At 33.2% G+C, this 20,504-nt stretch overlaps 3 protein-coding genes across 4 annotated transcripts; all 3 read right to left on the reverse strand.

Moving 5' to 3' along the window:
• Window positions 1-901: 901 nt before the first annotated feature.
• LOC100248712 (serine carboxypeptidase 1) lies at window positions 902-4,618 on the reverse strand. The gene is made up of 8 exons (XM_002281952.3): window positions 3,645-4,618; window positions 2,883-2,990; window positions 2,488-2,762; window positions 2,156-2,401; window positions 1,944-2,062; window positions 1,752-1,847; window positions 1,340-1,445; window positions 902-1,248 (listed from the first exon to the last, which is right to left on the reverse strand). The coding sequence occupies exons 1-8, from the start codon at window positions 4,009-4,011 to the stop codon at window positions 1,099-1,101; spliced, it is 1,467 nt and encodes a 488-aa protein (XP_002281988.1). The 5' UTR covers window positions 4,012-4,618; the 3' UTR covers window positions 902-1,098.
• Window positions 4,619-8,623: 4,005 nt separating this feature from the next.
• Window positions 8,624-11,490, reverse strand: LOC100264100 (putative serine carboxypeptidase-like 23). Its single transcript, XM_002284986.4, has 9 exons — window positions 10,685-11,490; window positions 10,503-10,610; window positions 10,323-10,418; window positions 10,142-10,234; window positions 9,977-10,065; window positions 9,537-9,898; window positions 9,241-9,333; window positions 9,050-9,158; window positions 8,624-8,918 (listed from the first exon to the last, which is right to left on the reverse strand). Exons 1-9 carry the CDS (start codon window positions 11,049-11,051, stop codon window positions 8,790-8,792), a joined length of 1,446 nt encoding a protein of 481 aa, XP_002285022.1. The 5' UTR covers window positions 11,052-11,490; the 3' UTR covers window positions 8,624-8,789.
• A 3,240-nt stretch (window positions 11,491-14,730) lies between these two features.
• Window positions 14,731-20,150, reverse strand: LOC100258930 (polyadenylate-binding protein RBP47). 2 transcript variants are annotated; one of them, XM_010649471.3, is made up of 6 exons: window positions 19,497-20,150; window positions 16,826-17,306; window positions 16,374-16,456; window positions 16,169-16,299; window positions 15,681-15,777; window positions 14,731-15,321 (listed from the first exon to the last, which is right to left on the reverse strand). In XM_010649471.3, the coding sequence occupies exons 1-6, from the start codon at window positions 19,812-19,814 to the stop codon at window positions 15,187-15,189; spliced, it is 1,245 nt and encodes a 414-aa protein (XP_010647773.1). In that variant the 5' UTR covers window positions 19,815-20,150; the 3' UTR covers window positions 14,731-15,186. The 2 variants fall into 2 exon arrangements, with proteins under 2 accessions (XP_010647773.1, XP_002285031.1); XM_002284995.4 differs by having other exon boundaries at window positions 19,491-20,150.
• Between the last annotated feature and the right edge of the window lie 354 nt (window positions 20,151-20,504).

Genomic DNA, 20,504 nt, shown 5'->3' on the forward strand with positions numbered 1-20,504 from the left:
TTCAAAATTTGTAGCGAAGAGTCACGGAATCAGAGGAAAAAGGACACAAAATTTACAGTGAATTTCTCGATATTAAAACTATATATTATAATTTAATGATGAAGAAAATAAACCCAATTCACATTATCTTGATAATGTTGTCGCTGTCACATACCCATCCTAGCAATTGAAATCTAGAGGAGAAGAAGAGATCAAAAACGGTGGCTAACTGAATCCTAATAATATCGAGGACTTGTTTGGTTGCAGATTCAAATCACCAGAAATAATTTCACATTGCGAGATTATGGAATGGTCGTGTCATGTGTGGGAAGCAAATCCCAGAAACTGATGACGGAGCTGCTGCTGCTGCTGCTGCCTCTTTATTTGATTCATCGATGGAAAATGTACTGGACTAGACGTGAAACGCGCTAGAGATAAAGTCTATGTTGCCGGCCAGCCCCCCACCTAGCCTTGCTTTGTCTGCTTCCCAGCTGCCCCTCACGCCTGAGGCCCCTACTCCTCACGAGTCACGCCCTCAGCCCTCTCTTTGTACAAGCTCGTACTACTGCTAAATGCTAATAACAGCTTAAATTTCTTTCATTTGTTTTTTTGGAACAAATTTATAGATGGTGAAAGTTGGGTGATGATCACTAAGAACTTGTCTGTATCTTGCATTTGACTTGGTGTGAAGGGGCAGGTAGGCCGCATTGTGTCTTACCTTATTTTTCTGCAGTAGGTGATGGCACGATGGCTTTGCATGCTACTTGCCCATTATAATACAAGATAATTAAAATTTAAAATGTCCATATTCAGTCCTCATGCACTTTGACTCTCAAAAACAATATGAACAAAAATCATCCCATTTGGCCACATTAATTGCTCGTGGAAAGTCCACGATGTCAAAGTTGAACATCTGGAAGAATGGTGTCGACAATTTTTGTTGAGCACACCATTGATAAATTTATCCATTTGAATAGTCCCTCACTGGGTGCCATGCACAATTTGGACTTTTGTTCTTATTTGAATCATAACGGGATATGTAATTAAGTAAAAAAAATTCTGGTAATGTAATTCATGGAACAATAAAAAGGAAATTCAATTAGTGATGAATTTCTTTGTTTAGGGTTCATCTGCAGATGGAAGCTTTCCGGCCAAGAAGGATGAGAAGAAGGCAAGAGCCCTGGTTGGTTGATAACTTGGAACAAAGTGTCCAGCTCCTCTTATGGTCACAAATGATAGGTTTTTGTATCCTACCGCATATCCGCCGACCTTAAGACAAGAAAAATAGACTGTTAGAATTGGTTCTGGACCTCTGGTTTCCTTAGGGAATAGAGAAGCAAGATAGGCGATGGATCCTTACCTCGCCTTGGGTGTACCAGGGGTACCATGGAGTCTTAACCGATGTTCCAAGATTGTTTATGGAGTAGCGGGTCGATGTTGTTGGCACTCTACCATCTGTGTCACCACTGTATACAAAATTTAAGGTTATATTTAATTCTAAATAGTACTAAGAAAAAAATGTTTGATTATAGCATGAAAGTTATATAAAAAAAATCAAATATAATCAAAATTAATTAAAAATATGTCTTTTTTAAAATTATTTAATTTTTATGTAAAAGAGAAAAAAATTAAGTTGGATAAGTTTGAAAGAATATATATAAATAATTTATTAATTTAATTTTTTTTTTCCATTTTTCTTCCTCATACTCTCTCTCAAATCTTTTAAAAACCAAACATAGCATAAGGAAGATCATGCATAATGTACCACTTACCTATAGATCCAAACACTTATCCCACTGACCATGAGCTCCTCAATCACTGGCAACACTGTCAATGGCATGTCCTTCCAACCGTAGAAAATAGCGTCGCTGCATTGATTTACAAATTAGATCAAACAATGGACGAAATAATCTGCTTTAATTTTTGCGAAATGCTCAGAGTATATAAGGGGTTGTAATATATACTTGCAAGACTCCCATGGACCTGGGATATTCGTGACGTTTGCATGCATAGATTTTTGCACTTCAGGAATGTTCAAGTAAGTTTGGATGTAGTCCTCGGAACATGGATCAAATACTGATATCTGTTTGGAGCATCAAACCATATAATAATGAAGGAGAAATTAAAAATCAAAGAAGAGAATTGTACGATGTTGAGTAGATTTAATGAACTATACCGGTCGGGTACTGTTTGAGGATGAAGAGCATAAGGGAGCATATATGTCATATATATAGATATAGCCTACAGCTGCATCTGCAGCATCAAGATATTGTTCACAGACATCCGAGATTGTTGTCTCAGATGAAAAATTGCAGTTTAAGTTGATTCCCTCATTGATTTCATCGGATATTAGAGAGTGTGTCCAGAAAAAGTCGTACATTCCCTTCAGTCCTGTCTCATAGTCTATCCATGCATTCCCTATCTGCACATTTATGAAGTATATTCATGTCAGTTCTCTTCATTTTTGATTCATACTCAGGCTTGAAGCCTTCAAGCATGTGGACTTACAGCGATTCCTTTTAGGTTGATGACAGTTTGGTTGGTGATCTTGTTGTTTTGAAGGATTTTCTGGGAGAGCTGAGGCACGTAGTGCCCTGCATAACTTTCTCCGGTGATGAAGAAATCTCTGGTTTTGTACTCAGGAAACCTTTCCAACCAGTTCAGAAGAAAGGTGTAGTTGTCTTCAGCAGTCTGCTTATCTCCACTTTTGTCGTAGTCTGATGTCGTATTTGAATAAGAAAATCCAACCCCAGCAGGAGACTCCAGGAAGAGGATGTTTGCCACTGAATTTCAAACCAAAAAGAAAAGAAGGAAGAAATTAATTGCAGGCTTTGTAAAATTGTTAATTTATTCTGAAAGAATGACTGGTGAGTTGAATAAGAAATTTGAGGATGTATACTCACCATTGCTCCATGCGTATTCGTTGTAAGAGAGAGTATTGCCATCACCGTTGACTCGGAATGGCCCCAGCTCCATCATTGCCCCAGATCCTAAAGAGGAGCATCCTGGTCCTGCTCAACAGAAAGACAAAAAAAAAAATGAAAAAAGGGTTCTCGGAGGGATGTTAATGGAGTGGCATGCTGGAAGCTTTCTCAAATTCCTAATCTAAGTTTATTTGGGTCACCAGAGAAAAAGTTACAAGAAATGTGAGTATATAAAGATTATACATGATGTATAGATGTGAGGAATAATAAGAAATACCGAGGAAATAAAAGGCCTTATTAGGATGCAAGGAAGAGCATAAGACATTTAACATGACAAAAGAGCTTATGATACAAAAAATAGAGAACCATGAGATGTTTTAGCACCCCAAAGTAGTTTCTATTTTTTATTTTATAATATTCTTTATCATCTAGTAAATATTATATATAGTTTTGATTTATAGAATCATATTAAGAGTACGTTCGGAAGTGATTCTAGAAAACGTTTCTAGCATTTATAACATTTGAATGATAAAAATTTTCAAGTACTAAAAATATTAAAAACGTTTCTTATAATCACTATCAAATAGACTCTAAAATCTTGTATGCTTTTAGGATTTATATTTGTGTTCTTCCACAAATGTGTTTCTATTCTAACATCAGCCACACTTATACATGATTATGCTAGTTGAATGATGAAGCTGATCAAGAAAACACATATCAACCATGTGATATAACAGTTACCTCCATTAAGCCACAAGACAAGAGGCTTAGAAGAAGAGTTCTGAGACTCCACAAAGTAGTAGAAGAGTGCTCTCCCAGCCTGAGGGTCAACAGTGACATACCCCGAGTACTGATCCAGATTCAACCCATTGGGTTGCCCTGGCAATGCTTGGATCCTATCACCATCCTTCAACCCATCTTGAGACCCCATATAGACTGGTGAATACTCTGTGGACATAGACTCAATTGAGTGACCCTCTGACTGCCTCTTCGACCTTTGAGCCTGCATAAGTTTCCCTAGCAGATCATATCTGCTCCCTCCATGGCATTGCACCAGGGCAACAAGGCAAGTAAGAGAAATTAATATCAGAAAGAACGCAGCCTTCATATTTGCTATGGGAGTCTCTCACACAAACTGTCATTGATGTGGGTTTCTATTTATAGAACCAAGGCAATCCCCTGAATGTGAGGTTTGATGCACACGAGGGTCTTTCATAAACTGTTGTTAGTATCGTTTTGTGTCTATTCTTGTTGGATTTGCACCTTAACAATGCTGGGGTTTTGAGGAGTACTCAAAGCGCTTTTATTCCTTGAAACTATGCTTTTGGATTTTTATTTTGTTTTTAATTATCAGAAGCACTTACACAGCTAATACAAACATATCAGCTCTGGCTCAGATCCATATAGAAGACAACGAAGAGGAGAAGTTGGGGAGTTGGACAAGGATCGGATGGCTAGTGAGTAATCAGCCGGCTAATTCTATATATATGCATGCCTAGAAGTTCCCATGGTTAGTTTGATTATTTATTGCCTGGCTCTTGAACCCAATTTTGTTATTTTATGCCTCTTGTGTTATGTCATGGCTCGCAAAGATAAGCCTCACATTTGGTACTTAAATAGAAAAAGTTTCAAAACTTAGAAATTGACCACGAGCAAAAGACATAATAGACCTTTGGTTTAGTATATTGCATATTTGATGAATATAAAATGGTCCATTTAATTTACTTGTTTGGATATATGCTACTTTGAATTCTATCACCTTATGAGGTACTATATTTGTTTTTTTTTCTTTTTCTCGTAGGCATTTGACACAATTAATTTTTTATAATTATAAGAAATTTATCATCAAATGTAATTGAATTGTTCTTTTTTTTCTTTCTTTAATTTGATTTAGGTTTACCAATTTATTATTTATCAAATTATTAGCTTTAACATATTTTATTTTAAGTATATAAAAATAGAACAAATATAACATTTATTATTTAAGGATGATATCGTAAATTATTTATTTATAATTTTATTATTATAGTAATTTGTATTATTTTGAAATTTTTATAATTATGTTAAATTATTTTTTTGGTCAAATAAGAGTGAATATAAAAATTATTATAGATTTCTGCTACTTCTGGAAAATGTATAATGTCAAAATTGTACATGCCGGTGCATTACAATAAAGCCACAAAAAATGAAATGGGGGTCCAAAATATTTGTAGCAGCACACCAAGTTGTCCGTTTGAATTGGGCTATGGAAACGGCTCCTATAGAATTTTAAAACCCAATTCATCGTCTTTCTATCTAGATCATTTCTTTGTTCTTATCTTAAAGATAAAGTGATCAAATATTTTTGAATTATTAATTATTTATACTTATGATTTCTAATTCTTAACATTATTTTTAATTTTAATAATATATATGTATGATGTCTTATTGATATCATGACTTGGTCGTGTTTCAACGAATAGATTATGGAAACATGATTTGATAACCTTGATTGGCATCTTTCATTTTATATTAGTTTATTAATGTAGTTGTATAAACTTATTGCATGGGATGTCATCATATCAAACTTACATGCACCCAATCATGGTTTTAAAAATTAGATTGGACTGATCGATCGATCTAAATGTTGGTCAATCATGATTCCAGTTTAATCCAACTAATTGAGTTGGTCAAGGGTTCAACTAGAATCAGACCAGTTTGATCAACACGATTCCAATTCAGTCCAACTAATTGAGTTAGGGTTCAATTGAAATCAGACCAGTTGAAGGGTCAAATTGGACGAATTAATAGCTAGATTGAACAAATTGGTCGGTTCAACTTTTTTTAAGACAAAAAAATAACGACAATATATCCTTAAAGAAACTAGATCGATCTATGGGGAGCCAATTCAACCCATTTGTCATCAAGCCCAATAAGCTTTTAGTGTTACAAGTTAATGATTCTTGCATGCCTTTTATATCCCACAATCCCTATATATATTTTTATCCATTTTTTATGTGGGATTAGTTAGTGAGAAAGAATTTTTTTTTGAAGCTTGGGACCTTCAGGTGTAAAAATTGAAACTTAACTATTAAGCTATGAAACTTCTTCATTGTATTATATTTGAAAATAAAAATATATAACAAAATTAATATATTTTTTTCAAATTTTTATTATATAAAAGTATAAAACACTTTCACATTTATTTTTATAGTAATTATATAATGTAATTAAAAAAATAATATAAATTAATTAATATAATAATTTTAAAATAATAAAATACAAAAGACATGCAAATAAAATTAAATATTATATTTTTTTCATTTTAAATATATCTTTATATTTAAATATTATAAATGTTCTATTTAATAAAATTTAAAATATTAATATATTTATATTTCTCTTCATCATTTAATTTGATATGTCAAATATAAAAATGAAATTTTATTAAAAAATTTAATTATATATAATTTTAATTTATTATAATTATTCAAATTTTATATAATATATAAATTATTATTTATGACGTCATTGATTCAATCATTCAACTTGTGAACCATGAATCGGTAACTTTTCTGGTTCAATCACTAGTCCGATTCTGAAAACATGTGACCCAACTGTATAGATATTGTGCACTTTAAACCCAAATGGACCTATGAGTTTAAAAACACGTCTACAAGGTTAAAAAAAAAATTCATACTTATATAACGTAAAAAACTTTTTCTCGGGATTCTCATATCCGATATGTGACATCATAAATATCCATTATGCAAATACAACATTCCGTTATGCTCCATAGGATTATAGGACCAAACAAACAAACTTTCACATCGAGGTCGAGAATTGGACGGAAAAGAAAGTTTTTAATACAATATATATATAGACTTCTCTTAACCTATAGTCAATGCTTTAAAGTCGTGAAAACTCAGTTTGACGTAGAGCGAATAATATCTATACGATTGAAAACGAATTATTACATTAACATTTAGTTTCTAAATTTATATTAACACCATAATTTTTTGCTATAATTTTAAATGATTTTATTTTAAAAATAATAAAAGAGGTGGTTAAAGGGAGAATAGTTTGGAGCGACGCTTAAAATATATATATTTTAACGGGGAATTTGCATGTAAACTCCATAATCTTATATTTTGTTGGTGTGAAAGATCATTTTAGCCCAAAATTCTTCGGATTGATCATTATGCAGTCGTGTCGTCCCTGAGCGGCAGTGGGCGAAAGTCGGATGGGTAGGCAACGCCGCAACAGTCTAGCTCGGTCCTTCCAAGGACTGGCCCAGCCCGACACATATGATCACTATGCGTCTTAGGCTGGCATGGCTTGGTAGGCTAGGCTGAACTTGGCGGCCCAGTAGACCCAAGTAGCCCAATCACTAATTTTGAATTTCTTATTTATTTATTAGTTTCCATTTTACAAGCTTTCTACCATCCCAATTCTAATAATATAAATTTTCTTTTTTGAAAAAAAATAGGACATGAATATTCTCCATTTCCGATCTCCGTCTTCTTGAGATTTAACACGGAAATTAACACACAATATTTCAGATCATTGAATTCAAACTCATCTCAAAAAATAAAAATAATAAAATTAAAATAGATTACATACTGTTTAAAGAATACGCAGTCATGAGAGATTCCCTTCAATTTATAGATCTTAAATCCTTGATCTCTTCTTCTTCTTATCAAACTTTAATACACAGAATTGTTTTCTGTAATTGATGGAAGAGAGCACTCACCGTACATGAAGAGGTTTCTGTATATATATCTTATTGATAAGAGAAGAGGGCTAAGAATACACGTTCAAAACCGTTCTAAACGTATTATTCAAATAACTGCTTTTATTCCAAATAATAATAATATTATTATTATAATTTACCCACTCCATCAAAGGATAAATATATTTATAACAATTTAAATATTTTGGGTATTCTTTTAATTGGTTAAACACTAGGTTAGTGGGCCACCCACTTAATTTTAACGTGGAAATAACATGTCTGTTAGGCATGCTTTAGGATCATAGTCCATTAACCCTTATTTGAAAGTGGCTTCAAAAATAGTTTTTGAAAACGTTTTTGTGATATTTTATAAAATAAATAATTTGTTTGAGAATCAGAAATGTTTTTACTTTGTCTTTTACATTTTTAAAATAAATTTTATTTATAATATTTTATTTTAAATTATTTTTTATATTTATATAATTAATTTTTTAGGTTAATTTTACTTCATTTTTCTAATGTTTTGGTTGAATATGTTTGGTCTCATTGATTTGAAATTCTATCGAATATCTCTTTTATTTAAGTAAAAATAAATAAATAAATAAAAATAATAAAAATATATATATGATAAAATTTCAAACTAACGGAAGTTAAATATATTATCCAAAACCTCGAAAAGGGTAAATGAAATTAATCTTTATTTTTTTAAAATAACTCTCAAAAACTCTTTTTTAGAGAACAAATATCTGAGTTAAAAAACAATACCAAAATTTATGATAAACTTGTTTTTTTCTTCATTAATTTTTCTTCAAATTTCATTTGTCTCTACTTCCATTTGCAAAAAAAAGTCTCAATGCAAAAAAAAAAAAATCATTATTTATGTTTGATTCCATAAAATAAATAAGAAAAAAATATTAAAATTAAATTTTTATATTTAATTTCATTATAAAAATATAAAAAAATAATTAAAATTTGATGTATTTTAAAATTATTTAAGATAAATGAAATATGTTCGAAATAGCATATAATTTAAATCCAGCAAAGGCAAAATCACAATTTTATACCTCCAACATTTCCTTTCAAAGGAAAAAAAATTTCTAATCATAGATGTAACATAAAGCAGATTCATTGATTTCTTCATGGTGAGAAAAAGATGAAGCAGAGGAGCACACCCACTATTTTCCTGCTACAAAGGACTCCATCAAAGCAAAAGCCCTGCGGGGCTGAAACCTTGGGACTTCATGCCCTGCCCCTCGAATTGTTGCGAACGTTAGTCCCTCATAAACAACCCTGTATCCACCCACCTGCAATTATCAACCATCTCAGTAAGATTCCAATCTTTTTTCTCTTCCTCTTTCTTTGTTTTCTAGGCAACCAAACTGCCCATCAAGAGGAAAAAAACACTTCAAAAAAATAAAGTAAAATAAAAGCATACCACTTTTGTGCTCTCCGACCAAGGATGCCAAGGTCTGATGACTTTAAGGTTTAAGGCATTAATGGAGTACCGGGTGCCAACAACTGATACAACTGCATCCACATCACCACTGTCCCCAAATCCAGAGAATCAGGCAGAAACATAAGATAATATTTGGAATAGCAGAGGACAATATTTGGAAATCCGGTTACCTGTAAATTAGTATCTGAAGACCAGAGGAAATTAGCCTCTTGTATATCGGAAACATGGTTGATGGGCTGTCCGTCCAAGAAGTGATCACAGAGCTGGTACATTACACAAGAGGGGAAAAAGACTTAGTTGGGATGGTAGGTAGTTTTTGGGAAAGAACAACTTCTAATGGAGATTTTATAATGAATTTCCTGCTTAATCTTTCGTATAAGTTTTCAAAAAAATATGTCATTTCTGTTAATTATTGTTCAAGAGAAGTACATACTAGATAATCATAAAGAAGATTAAGATTTCAAACCTGCAAACTTCCCAAGCATAAGGTATTTTGGTTCTGTTGGCATGCAAAGCTTCTTGTACTTGAGGAAGATTGAGATATCTCAGGACATAATCTGCTTCACAGGGATCAAACCCTCCATGGCGTTTCGGTTTTCTCGAAGAGTTTGAGGCGCGAAGGCAAACTGGGGCATATATGTTGTAAAAATCTATCAATCCAACTTCCAACTCAATATGATCTTCAAGCTTCTTACACTCATAGCTGTCGGGGAACTTGCAGTATTCGACTAGTCCTTGATGGGTTTTATCAGAAATCAAGGCATGGCTCCAAAGATAATCGTAGAATCCTCTGTTGTCCGTCATATCGTTCATTATCCCATTCCCAATCTACATCAATTACCACAACAGAATATAGTAAGCAACAGGACAGAAGTTTAGAGTACTTTTGAGGAAATGTCTGTTTACCATAATCCCTTTAAGGTGGATGATAGAGGAAGAGACTGCCTTCATGTTCCTCCTGATGATTGTATCAGCCAGCTCTGGAATGTAAAAACCTGCAAGAAAATTTGGTTTTCATATGAGCTGCACACAAGGTGGAAAACTTGACTAAGGAGGATTTCAATTTCATACCTGCATAACTCTCTCCCATGATATAGAAGTCCCTATTCTTATAGTGGGGAAATCTTCTGAACCAATTGATCAAGAAGGCGTATGTGTCTTGAGCTGTAACACTGACAAACATTAGAAATAGAGCACAACAGCAGAGCCTGGCTCGGATTTGTTCGATATATCTAAGCACACAATCACTCACCAGTCCGTTTATCGCCATTTTCATTATACTCGAAGGAATTATTAGAGTATGAGAACCCAACACCTACTGGAGACTCTAAGAACAGAGTATTTGCCACTGCATTTACAGAACCAAGGCTCAGCCACAATCAAATTCAAAGCAAAATAAGCTGAAGATTCAGCAATGACCAAATTCACCTACCTTTGTTCCAGGCATACGGTCTTAAATAGAGCGTTTTGCCATCTGGTTTAACCCCAAAAGGTCCAATCTCCACCATGGCACCTACTCCAAGGGATGAACAACCAGGCCCTGTACATATAAAAGCAGCCAGCTTCAGACAAGCACTGAATAAAGTCTGAGGTAGGAGTTGAGAGAATGTTCACCTCCATTCAGCCACAGAAGCAGAGGCTTAGATGATGGATCCTCAGCTGCCTCAGCAAAATAATAGAAAAGGTTTCGCCCTTTGAGTTCATTGACAGTTACATAACCAGAATACTGCTTAAACAACACCCCTGATGGCTGACCAGGGAGTCCACCTTCAATCAGATCATCCTCCATCTTCCCACTATCAAAAAACCCTTCATCCTCCATATCCAACACTTCCCACCTTCCATCATCAGAGCTCCTCTCTCCCCCCAGTCTTTTACCTCTCAAAGCCCTCAGCCTACTCGCTTGATCAATCCCCAATCCATGGCTAAGGCCATGAAGGAGCACCAAAACAAGAAGAATGAACAAGTTGTAGTACTGCATTGCAGAGAAGAAATGAAGCCTCACCTCCACTGTACTGAATCAGGGACTTCTCTTATATCTATCTTTTTTTCTTTTCTTATGCAGTACATTTAGCTGCCCATTTGTTGATGATGATAATTGTATCAAATTCAGTGGCCTTTCCCAATGGTTGATGATGAATTGAAAATGTCTTCCACCAATGGTGTTCAAAGATTCTCTCTGCAGTTTCTAATGCTTTCTCTTTATGAGGAATTTGGATTGGTCCTTTGCTAAATCCATGGGGCCTGCTGTGGACAAGAAATTGAAATAAAGGCTGGACATATGTGATGGAGGTGTAGACTTTTTAGTAAGAGAGTAAATAGTAGTTGTCGTCTCACTGCTGTTTAGTGTTGGTGGGAGGCACATAATGTAATAAAGTTATTAAAAGAAATGGGAGACATGCTTTTTCCAAGGCCTCTTTTTTCTCTTTCCCATTGTCTTTCTATTTGAGCTTATTAGTTAGTGGAAGAACATACTATTTGGATTTCATACTTGGGTCCATCTTGATCATATCCTTAACAATATCTTTGGAACATTAATTATAATTTTTATAATATAGTAATATTTTTCATAATATCAAGTTATAGTATTAAATAACTTTTTTCGATATTGTATTGAAGAAGTATCACTAATTTAGTGATATCATGCGTGCATCCTAAGTTTCATTTATTTGTATCCATATTTTATTTATTTATTTTATACTTAATATTATTTATTTGTATCTTTATTTAACAAAACTTAATTTTATCATATACATTCAACAATCCGTAAATGAAATTTGATAAGTAATATTTTAATACCTGAACATTTTCTTTTTCTCATATTCTGTTTTACAAGAACATACTATTAAAAATACCTCCGACATTTTCATTGATGCCAAAAGAGAAAATGTCACTACTATTAACATTTCACGATTCACACTTAAGAGAGCATTTAACTTTGATTTTAGAAAGTATTTTTAACTTTTCTAATATTAAAATGTCAAAAATTTTCAAATGTTAATAATATTATAAACATTTTTTTAAATTATTGTCAAACAGACTCTTAATAATAAGTAAATATTTAATCAAATTAATGACATTTTTTTATTTTCTTAAAATATTTACATTAAAAAATTATTTTAATGCATTATTGATACCATTGAATGGGGTATTATTATTATTACCATTTTCAAGTACTAAAATATGACTCAAAATGATTGTACTTCATTTGCTTGCATAACTTGTCACATCAAATAATGCAGCGCTATAAACTATTGTTAATCACTTCAATCTTTAAATAGATAAGATAAATATTGCTAAGTTATTTGGCTTGTTAAGGAAAAATATTATATTTCAAAAAAAAAAAAAAAAAAAAAAGAAATAAATAAAAAGGAAGGTGGTCCAAAGGTCACGGTTTGCACATGACATGCGCGACCTGCTTTAATCCACGAGATTTCCTAGCATGTGCTTTACACTCTTCTTGCTAAAGATTAAAAAGTGGACTAAAGATGGTATCAATAGGATATATAATTCAAGTCGAATTACTTTTCATTTAAGTTATGTTTGGTTCCCGTGGAAATTTGAGGGAAAAAAAATAAAGAGAAAAAGTAAAGGGAAAAAAATTGAAGAAAAATAGAAAATAGATTAAAAATTAATAAATTATTTTTATATATTTTTTCAAACTTAATTTTCTTCGTTATATAAATATTAAATAATTTTAAAATGTATATATTTCTAATTAATTTTAATTATATTTAATTTTTTTTAAGAAAATTATAGTAAAACTAAATATGAAAAAATCATTTTCCTTTTCACTTTTTTTCTTTTCATTAGCACTTTCTGATAATTAAACTTAACCTTAAACTTTGATCCATCGTAATTTATTTATATCTTAATTTCATTTGTATATTGATACTATATTTCTATTACCTTTTTTTGATAAAAGTTCAAATCATGCTCGGAGCCAAGTGTTAAATTTTTTAATAAATTCAAAGAAAATTTAGGGTTTGTTTGGTAATTACTTTTCAAAAACAATTCCAAAAAATAGTTTTTGAAAATCATTTTTTAAATTTTAAAGAACAAAAGTTTGTTTAGAAATATAAAATGTTTTTAACTTATTTTTATTTTTTTAAATAATTTTTATATCTAGTGTTTTATTTTTAATCATTTTACATATTTATATAATTATTATTTAAAACAGTTCTCATAAAATAAGTGAAAATAAAATAATAATAATAACTAAAAGATATTATTTGAAAGCGTCGTGTTTTCTGTTTTTAATAACAGAAAATATTTTTTTATTGTCAAATGTATTTTTTATGTTTTTTTATTTTGAAAAATAGAAAACTATTCTAAAAAATGATCCGTAAACAAGCCCTTAAATTTTTTATTTTTTTATATTAAATAGTTTTTTTAAATCACGAATTTTTTTTAATAAAATTAATTAAATAAATATAAGAATTCTTATTAAATTAAAAAGTGTTCATAAATTCTAAAAATCAGATCAAATAACATCTTAGAATTTATAGAGAATATTATTAAATCACAAAAAATACTTACCCCAAATTAATTATAAATTCAACCACCTACAATTAAAATGGGTTGCTGCTTGAAAATATTTTCTGATTTATATTTTCAAAAAACAGAAAATAATAAGGACTTTATAAGTATAAGAAAAAATAATAATTTTTAAAAACCATTAAAAAAAATACAAGTATTAAAAAAGCTTATTATCTTAAATAAAAAGGTTTATTTTTTTGAATAAAAAATGGTAAGCACATAGAATCCAAGGTGTGAACGTTTTCCCAGAAGAACCCTATGCCAAAAAACAAATGGAAAGCAACGGAAGCCTAAGCCACGTGCTGGGAAAGGCGCGTGGAGATAGGGTGGATGAAGAAAGCAAATGCATGTGCTTGAAAAGCAAACCATGATTGAACATCTCCCTCCCATCATGGCTTTACACCGTTTGTCTCTTCCCCTTTTTCCTTTTTTGTTTTTTTTTTCTTCTTTTATTTTTGCCTCAACTGTCTAAACAACTTGATCTTTTTTTAATTTTTTCATTCAATGTCTTTCGTCACCGTTGAATCCGAATCAGTTAGCGTCATCATCCACGCAAAAATTAACTTATTTTAATGTACTTCTTATTTTTAAAGTTTTATCCTATTTTAATGTACTTACTTTTTAGTTTTATCCCAACTTTTTTTAAATAATTTTTTAATTTGAGAAAGTGAGAATTTTTTGATATCTTAATTTTTTAAAATATTTTTCTTTTAAGATAAATTATTTTTATTTTAAAATATAAAAAATATTAAAAAAAAAACATAAAATAAGAAGTATATGCAAATAAAACCTTATCTTTTCAAAAAAAAAAAATTACTTTTTTTAAAAATAAAATAATGTATGAAGTGCACGGTGTCTTAATCTTTTAAAACAATTTATTCCCAAAATTGAACTACCAAAGATGTGTTTTCCGCCCCTTTAATTTTTGTTCGACAACAAAAACAATGATTCTACAACTGAAAGAAAAGAAAAAAAGGAAGAAGAAGAGCAATACATGCATTACAGGAAGAGTATACGCTCAAAGAAACCTCATAGTGAGAGGAGGAGAAGCATGAAGCTTCCAGCCCCCCACTGTTTTCACAAAATCACAAAGCATGTTCTACCACCCAAAAGGTGAAACATTCCCAAACAGGTCCTTACTTTCACACGGTGCAATCTCAATAAACAATACAAAGAAGTACAAATTATTAGACTCGTATAATTGAAAAGAGCCCAAATAAGAAACCCCCGTCTATCTGACATGCTTGTAGGTCCATGTCAATGATGGAGGAGAAGCACATGGAATTAGATCATTTTTTGCTTCATCCATCACCTGTTACTAGGGTTTTTGTTTCATCCATAGCCTACTCAGCAAAGCATCACAGCATACCTCAAATTTCTGAAGGACGGTTAAAATAACATCCTAACAATGGTTACAAGATGTCAAAATTGAATCCAGCTACAAAAATTCATCACACTACAAACTTGGAACCAATTAAATTCTATCAAACTTTGTCTTTGTTTTTTCGATAACTAAAATTTAAAAGTCTGTCCCAGTAAAACTTGGTTTATTGCCAGTGATGGTTGGCGTACCCATGCTAAGAAGCACCATAAGTTGCAGCTGCAGCATACATGTTTGGATCATTCTGTGGCATTGCATATCCATAGCCGCCACCATACCCCTGCCCTCCATAATATGCCCCATTCCACTGGTTATTGGAATCATTTCTCCACTGCCAAGTTACAATGTAGTTCAAACAATCAAATAAGGCACAATCCAAGGATAAGAGCAAGATGATAGAAAGCAAATGTGAAAAAAAAAAAAAAAAAGAAAAGAAAAGAAAAACAAATCAATGAGAAAATGCAACTTGTTTCACTTAGGAATCATTGATGCAAATTATTGATTCTCGTGCAATACAAAGTAAACCTCATTGCTTGACAACAAAAACGAGAGTATATTTCCAGAATATGTTATCATAGACTATAGTCATTACCGCAGACCAGAATAGAATAACTAAAAGTGAGATGGAGGAATAATCTCTAGTTGACTAAGGGAACCTTCATTAGGAATCTAGATGGAAAGTGCAATTACCTGCTTGCTTGCCGGATTACGGCCCCATGATAGACGAACAGTCTGCTTGCCAATAACAGTCCCATTCAATCTCTGTAGTGCATCCTCGGCACTGTTTCTGTAAACAAAGACAACAAACAGGGAAGGTTATGCGCCTATCAAATCCATGTTAAAACATTACCCAAATTATTTTTATTAAGAAAGGCCTTTTCCACTCTTTCAACTTCTCCCATTACCGCCAAACATTTACCACTTGAGCCACACATCAAGAGTAATTGCAGCATCCATTATATTCCTTTTACTTTCCAACATTTTACTTAACATAAATAGTGAATATTAAATTTGAAAGATAATACTCATAAATGATATTGAATGAATATCTAATGGCAGGCTAATACAAATGTAAACTCTTGGCCATAATTTTACACTGTATATTCTACTCTGTTTAATTAAAAAAGGAAACAAATAGGTAGACAAACTGGGAATTTAACAATATAAAAAAAGTGTACCTGTTAGCAAATTGTACAAATCCACATCCTTTTCCAACTGGTATTTTTACAGATACAACCTCACCAAACTGAGAGAAAGACTGCCTGAGATCTTCATCGGTGACCTCAGAGTCAAGTCCTCCCACAAATATCTACAATAGAACATGGATTAATGAAATAAATAGAATTTGTGCTAGTAAATGCATCAGGGGAGAGCTGAACTCACTGTTGTATTAGTTGAGTCGCCATTAGCCTGGGAACCTTGGGCCACTGCACCATTTGATGCATTTCCACCAGCCAAAACCAAAGCTAATTGAAGAAAATATAGTTAAATTTTTTGGTCAAATTCAGATCAGATGTGTAAAGGCATTAAATCAACTCCTTTCCGATCTACAATTTTAATCATCTACAAAAGCAGGTTCAGCACTTCAAATTAAGAAGAATATGCGGATATGCAATTGGCAAAATACAGAAAGAAGAGGAAGTATTCCAAGTTCAGAAAAAGTAGAAGTTCTGGAAAGGACTTATCTATATGTAAATCATGCAGCAAAGTATACAAGACAAACAGCTATGGAGAGAATCAATCAGCATAAAACAAAAAAATCAAATGTACTTTATGTAAAACTCACAGATCAAAGATATTGCAATATGATTTTAACACTCAGAGAATGGTATTACCTTGTGAAGAATACTGTTGTTGATAACCAGATGCCTTCTTGGGGGTGGCCACACCAATTCTCATGGGCCTACTTGAACAATAGATGCCATTCATTTCATTCATGGCCCTTGACCTCTCATTTTCATCACCAAACCTAACAAAACCATAACCTTTTGAGCGGCCAGTGTTTGAATCAGTGACAACCTTTGCACCTTTAACAGATGGATATCTAGTAGCAAAAGTTTCCTGCAATAATGCATCTGTAACATCTGAAGCTAGATCTCCCACAAATATAGACAGATCAGAACCAGCATCAGTACGTCTATCACCCGTGCTGAAAGTTGCCCAATTGAGGCGAAAGGGCTGCTCTGTATTTGGCATTAGGGTTCCATTATAGCTGTGCAAAATTTTCTCAGCTGTAGCACGCGAAAAGAACTCAACAAATCCATATCCCTCAGACTGTCCAGTCTGCTTATTACGAATTATCTTTATGGAAGAAACCTGCAGAGTTCATAACACCAAAAGTGAGCAAGCTTGGGCATGGTGTAAAAAATTGAAAGCAGAATGTGCTGGTTGGGAAATATTAAACGGCCAAAATGGATGGATGATTGTCTTTGTTATCAGAATGTATCCGCAAGTCAGAAATGGTATATTCAACGATTCACAACAAATGTGGTAGATACAAACTGACAAGTACAAATGTCAGATGCAAACTATTATCTCACATTCAATTATATATGCAAGTGCAAAGGTTTCAAATTTGGAAGCAATCTCACCCAAGAAAACATGTGTCTTAAGGAAGAAATCTAGAATCACATAAATCAACCACCAAAATCATCTAAAAAATTAGGACTGAGGACTCAATGATGAACCGTTCAAGTACTTTGCTGATGAGCTTGTCACTTTCTACTCTCCATTGCAAGCAACAAGCATAGAACTGGAGATGTACTGCAGTCAATGGGATTCCATATCAAAAAACAGCCATTAAAGGAAAGGGGAAGTCACCAAGACAATGTATTAATGAGGATAGATTGCTGTGGCTTTTGTCAATATTTTGGACTCTAAGCATCACACTTTTGAGGCTTTGATCAGGGGAGAGAGCTTATATCAAAATTCTAAATATGCAGCCCTTAGGATGAAGGTGCCTGCCATTTTCTCAGGCACATGTGAAGCAAGCACCACCTTATTTTCCACTTAGATCATGCCATATGAGTGACCAAGAATCTAATCTAGAGCAGCAAGATTTCATGAAAATGTCAGTCATTATTTCATGTCTGAACAAAGTCTAAAATGGGTAACATTCATGTTCACAGAGACGTTAGGCTGAACATCTGTATTTTTTGAGAACACGGCCTGCATATCGCATTCCCAAATGCCTTATGCATGATTGCTAACTATAGTTAGATCCTATAACCATATTGAAGCTGAGGTCATCCAAGAGAAAGAGGGAAACCCTGAGAGAAAAAGGGGCATTCAGTTTCTGTGATTAGGTTTCCTCTCTATGCTTAATTAATCATGGGAGGTAGTGCTACAAGGGTTTCTCCAGTCGCCTTCTTCTGCAGGATCTGCCAGCTGGAGGGACATGCTTTGGAGGAAGAGTGCAGCATCAATATTTTACACCAACATAGGGAAAGACTGGATGCAAGAATCTAAGGAAGATTGATTTAAAGGCAGACAGCTGAACTGAGGTGGAGTATATAAAATCAATACACGATTAGAAATTTAAAAAATAAAAGTGTTAAGAAATAAGAAAGAAAGTAAACAAAGCAGGCCTCTTCAACAAGGCCAGCTCATTGCCAAGCAAGGCACCAGAAGTAAGGAGTCGTTGCGCCTTGGGCCTAGCCTTTAACAACTAAGGCATACAGATTATGGAGTTTATTTCAGTTGTTTACTGAAGGGCTATTTTGCACACACTCCTAATGATGTATATCGGCATTATCAAGGATTTGGATGTAATTTTTGAACATATACAAATGTGATCCGGATGCAAAAATTCACGAACTTACATTACAAGAAATTAAAAAAAAATGTAAAACTCAAATACATTCACGCTGCTACGAAACCAATTACTGTACCTAATATTCCAAGCTCATGAAAAACATCCCCAGCCCACAGCCAAATCCATTCATAAATCTTAAAAGACTTGACTATATATAGCACTTCTATTGAAAAGCCAAACACCAGAAGTCTATTTATAAAATAAATGTGTCTAATACACATCACAAAAAGCCACTATTTACAGTTACAGAAACATTCTTTAAACACACAAAATCTAACATTTATATCAATGTTTTTTGTTGTTTCATTAATACAATCAACCTTAAATTGGAACTTAATTCAGTCAACAAATCAAAACCAATAATGGCATATTGCTTGTTATTTCACATAATCATTTCAACCATCAAACACAATCTAATGACTCGTTATATAGAATAAAGTCCTGAGATAAAGGCCGCGCAAGGTTGCTAAGAAACAGATTTGATTGAAAATTCCACATCCGTGGATAGCGAAAACCTTGACCCAGAACCTAAAACTTATTCGAAATCTTTTCAATATGAAATCCAAATCCAAACCCGTTTCCAACCAAATTATGAGATTTGGTCATTTGCGCCTCTGATTTCTGCCCATTCTTGCAACCAAACACAACCACATCCAGACCGAAGAAGAAAATGAAAAAGAAGAAACCTTAACCTCGCCGGTGTGACCGAAGCAAGTACGGAGGTAATTATCGTCCATCCATTGATGGAGATCCCCGACCCAGAGGGTTTTAATCTCGTCGGTTGATCCGTGCATCTGGTGCTGAGGTGGCTGATTCTGGTACTGCTGTGGAGGTTGAGGGTGATGGTAAGGCATGTAATGCTGCGGGTACATCATCTGGTGCTGCATCACCATAGCCGCCGCAGGGTACTGCATAGCCATCCATTGCTGCTGCTGCTGCTGCTGCTGCTGCTGCTGCTGCATCCACTGTTGATGGTCTTGGCTCATATCGCCACCGTTCGATGTCTGCATCGTCACCCTCTTCTTGATCTCTCTCCTCTCTACCACTCGGGAATTTGCAGAATTGTAGAGAGGAAAGTAGAGAGAGAAAGGGCCAAAGAGGGAAACAAAGTGTTGTGGGAGAGGGATATAAAGAGCGAGCCTGTGGATCTTGATTTTCACATAGTTTATAACGATATTGCTTTCTAGCCGTTGATTCTGATGACCGTGTAATCCACGGTTGTCACTTTGCCCTACAGATACTCGTGTGGGCCCTCGTCTTTGGCACCCCACCGCTTATGTATTTCTTTTCCCGTGTTGTCTCGTTAACAGAGGATTTTTATTATTAATCTGAGCCCTTGATTCGATTGCAATGATTCATTGGACGGTGTAAAATAGTGCCGCACGTTTAAGACCGGGTATCCTACCGACGACTTTTTCATCCTTTCAATTTCCAAAATATTTTCATTTTTCTTCACAATTTTTCGTTTTTCTTTTCTAGTCAAATTTTCTATAATGAAGGGAGTAAAATTTATTTCATTTATTTTATTTATTTACTAATTAAATATTTTATTTTATTTTAAATAAATAAAACTTTACGCATGCATGCATGCCTTTTTTAATTAATTGTTTAATTTATAAATTGGGTTTTTTTTTTTTCAAATTATCTTGCGAAGGAGACATGTGAATGATTGAAAAGTGGCATCCTTTTGCTTTCATTGA

The sequence above is a fragment of the Vitis vinifera genome, chromosome 3 (assembly GCF_030704535.1).
Source record: "Vitis vinifera cultivar Pinot Noir 40024 chromosome 3, ASM3070453v1".
NCBI classification, from domain to species: Eukaryota; Viridiplantae; Streptophyta; class Magnoliopsida; order Vitales; family Vitaceae; genus Vitis; species Vitis vinifera.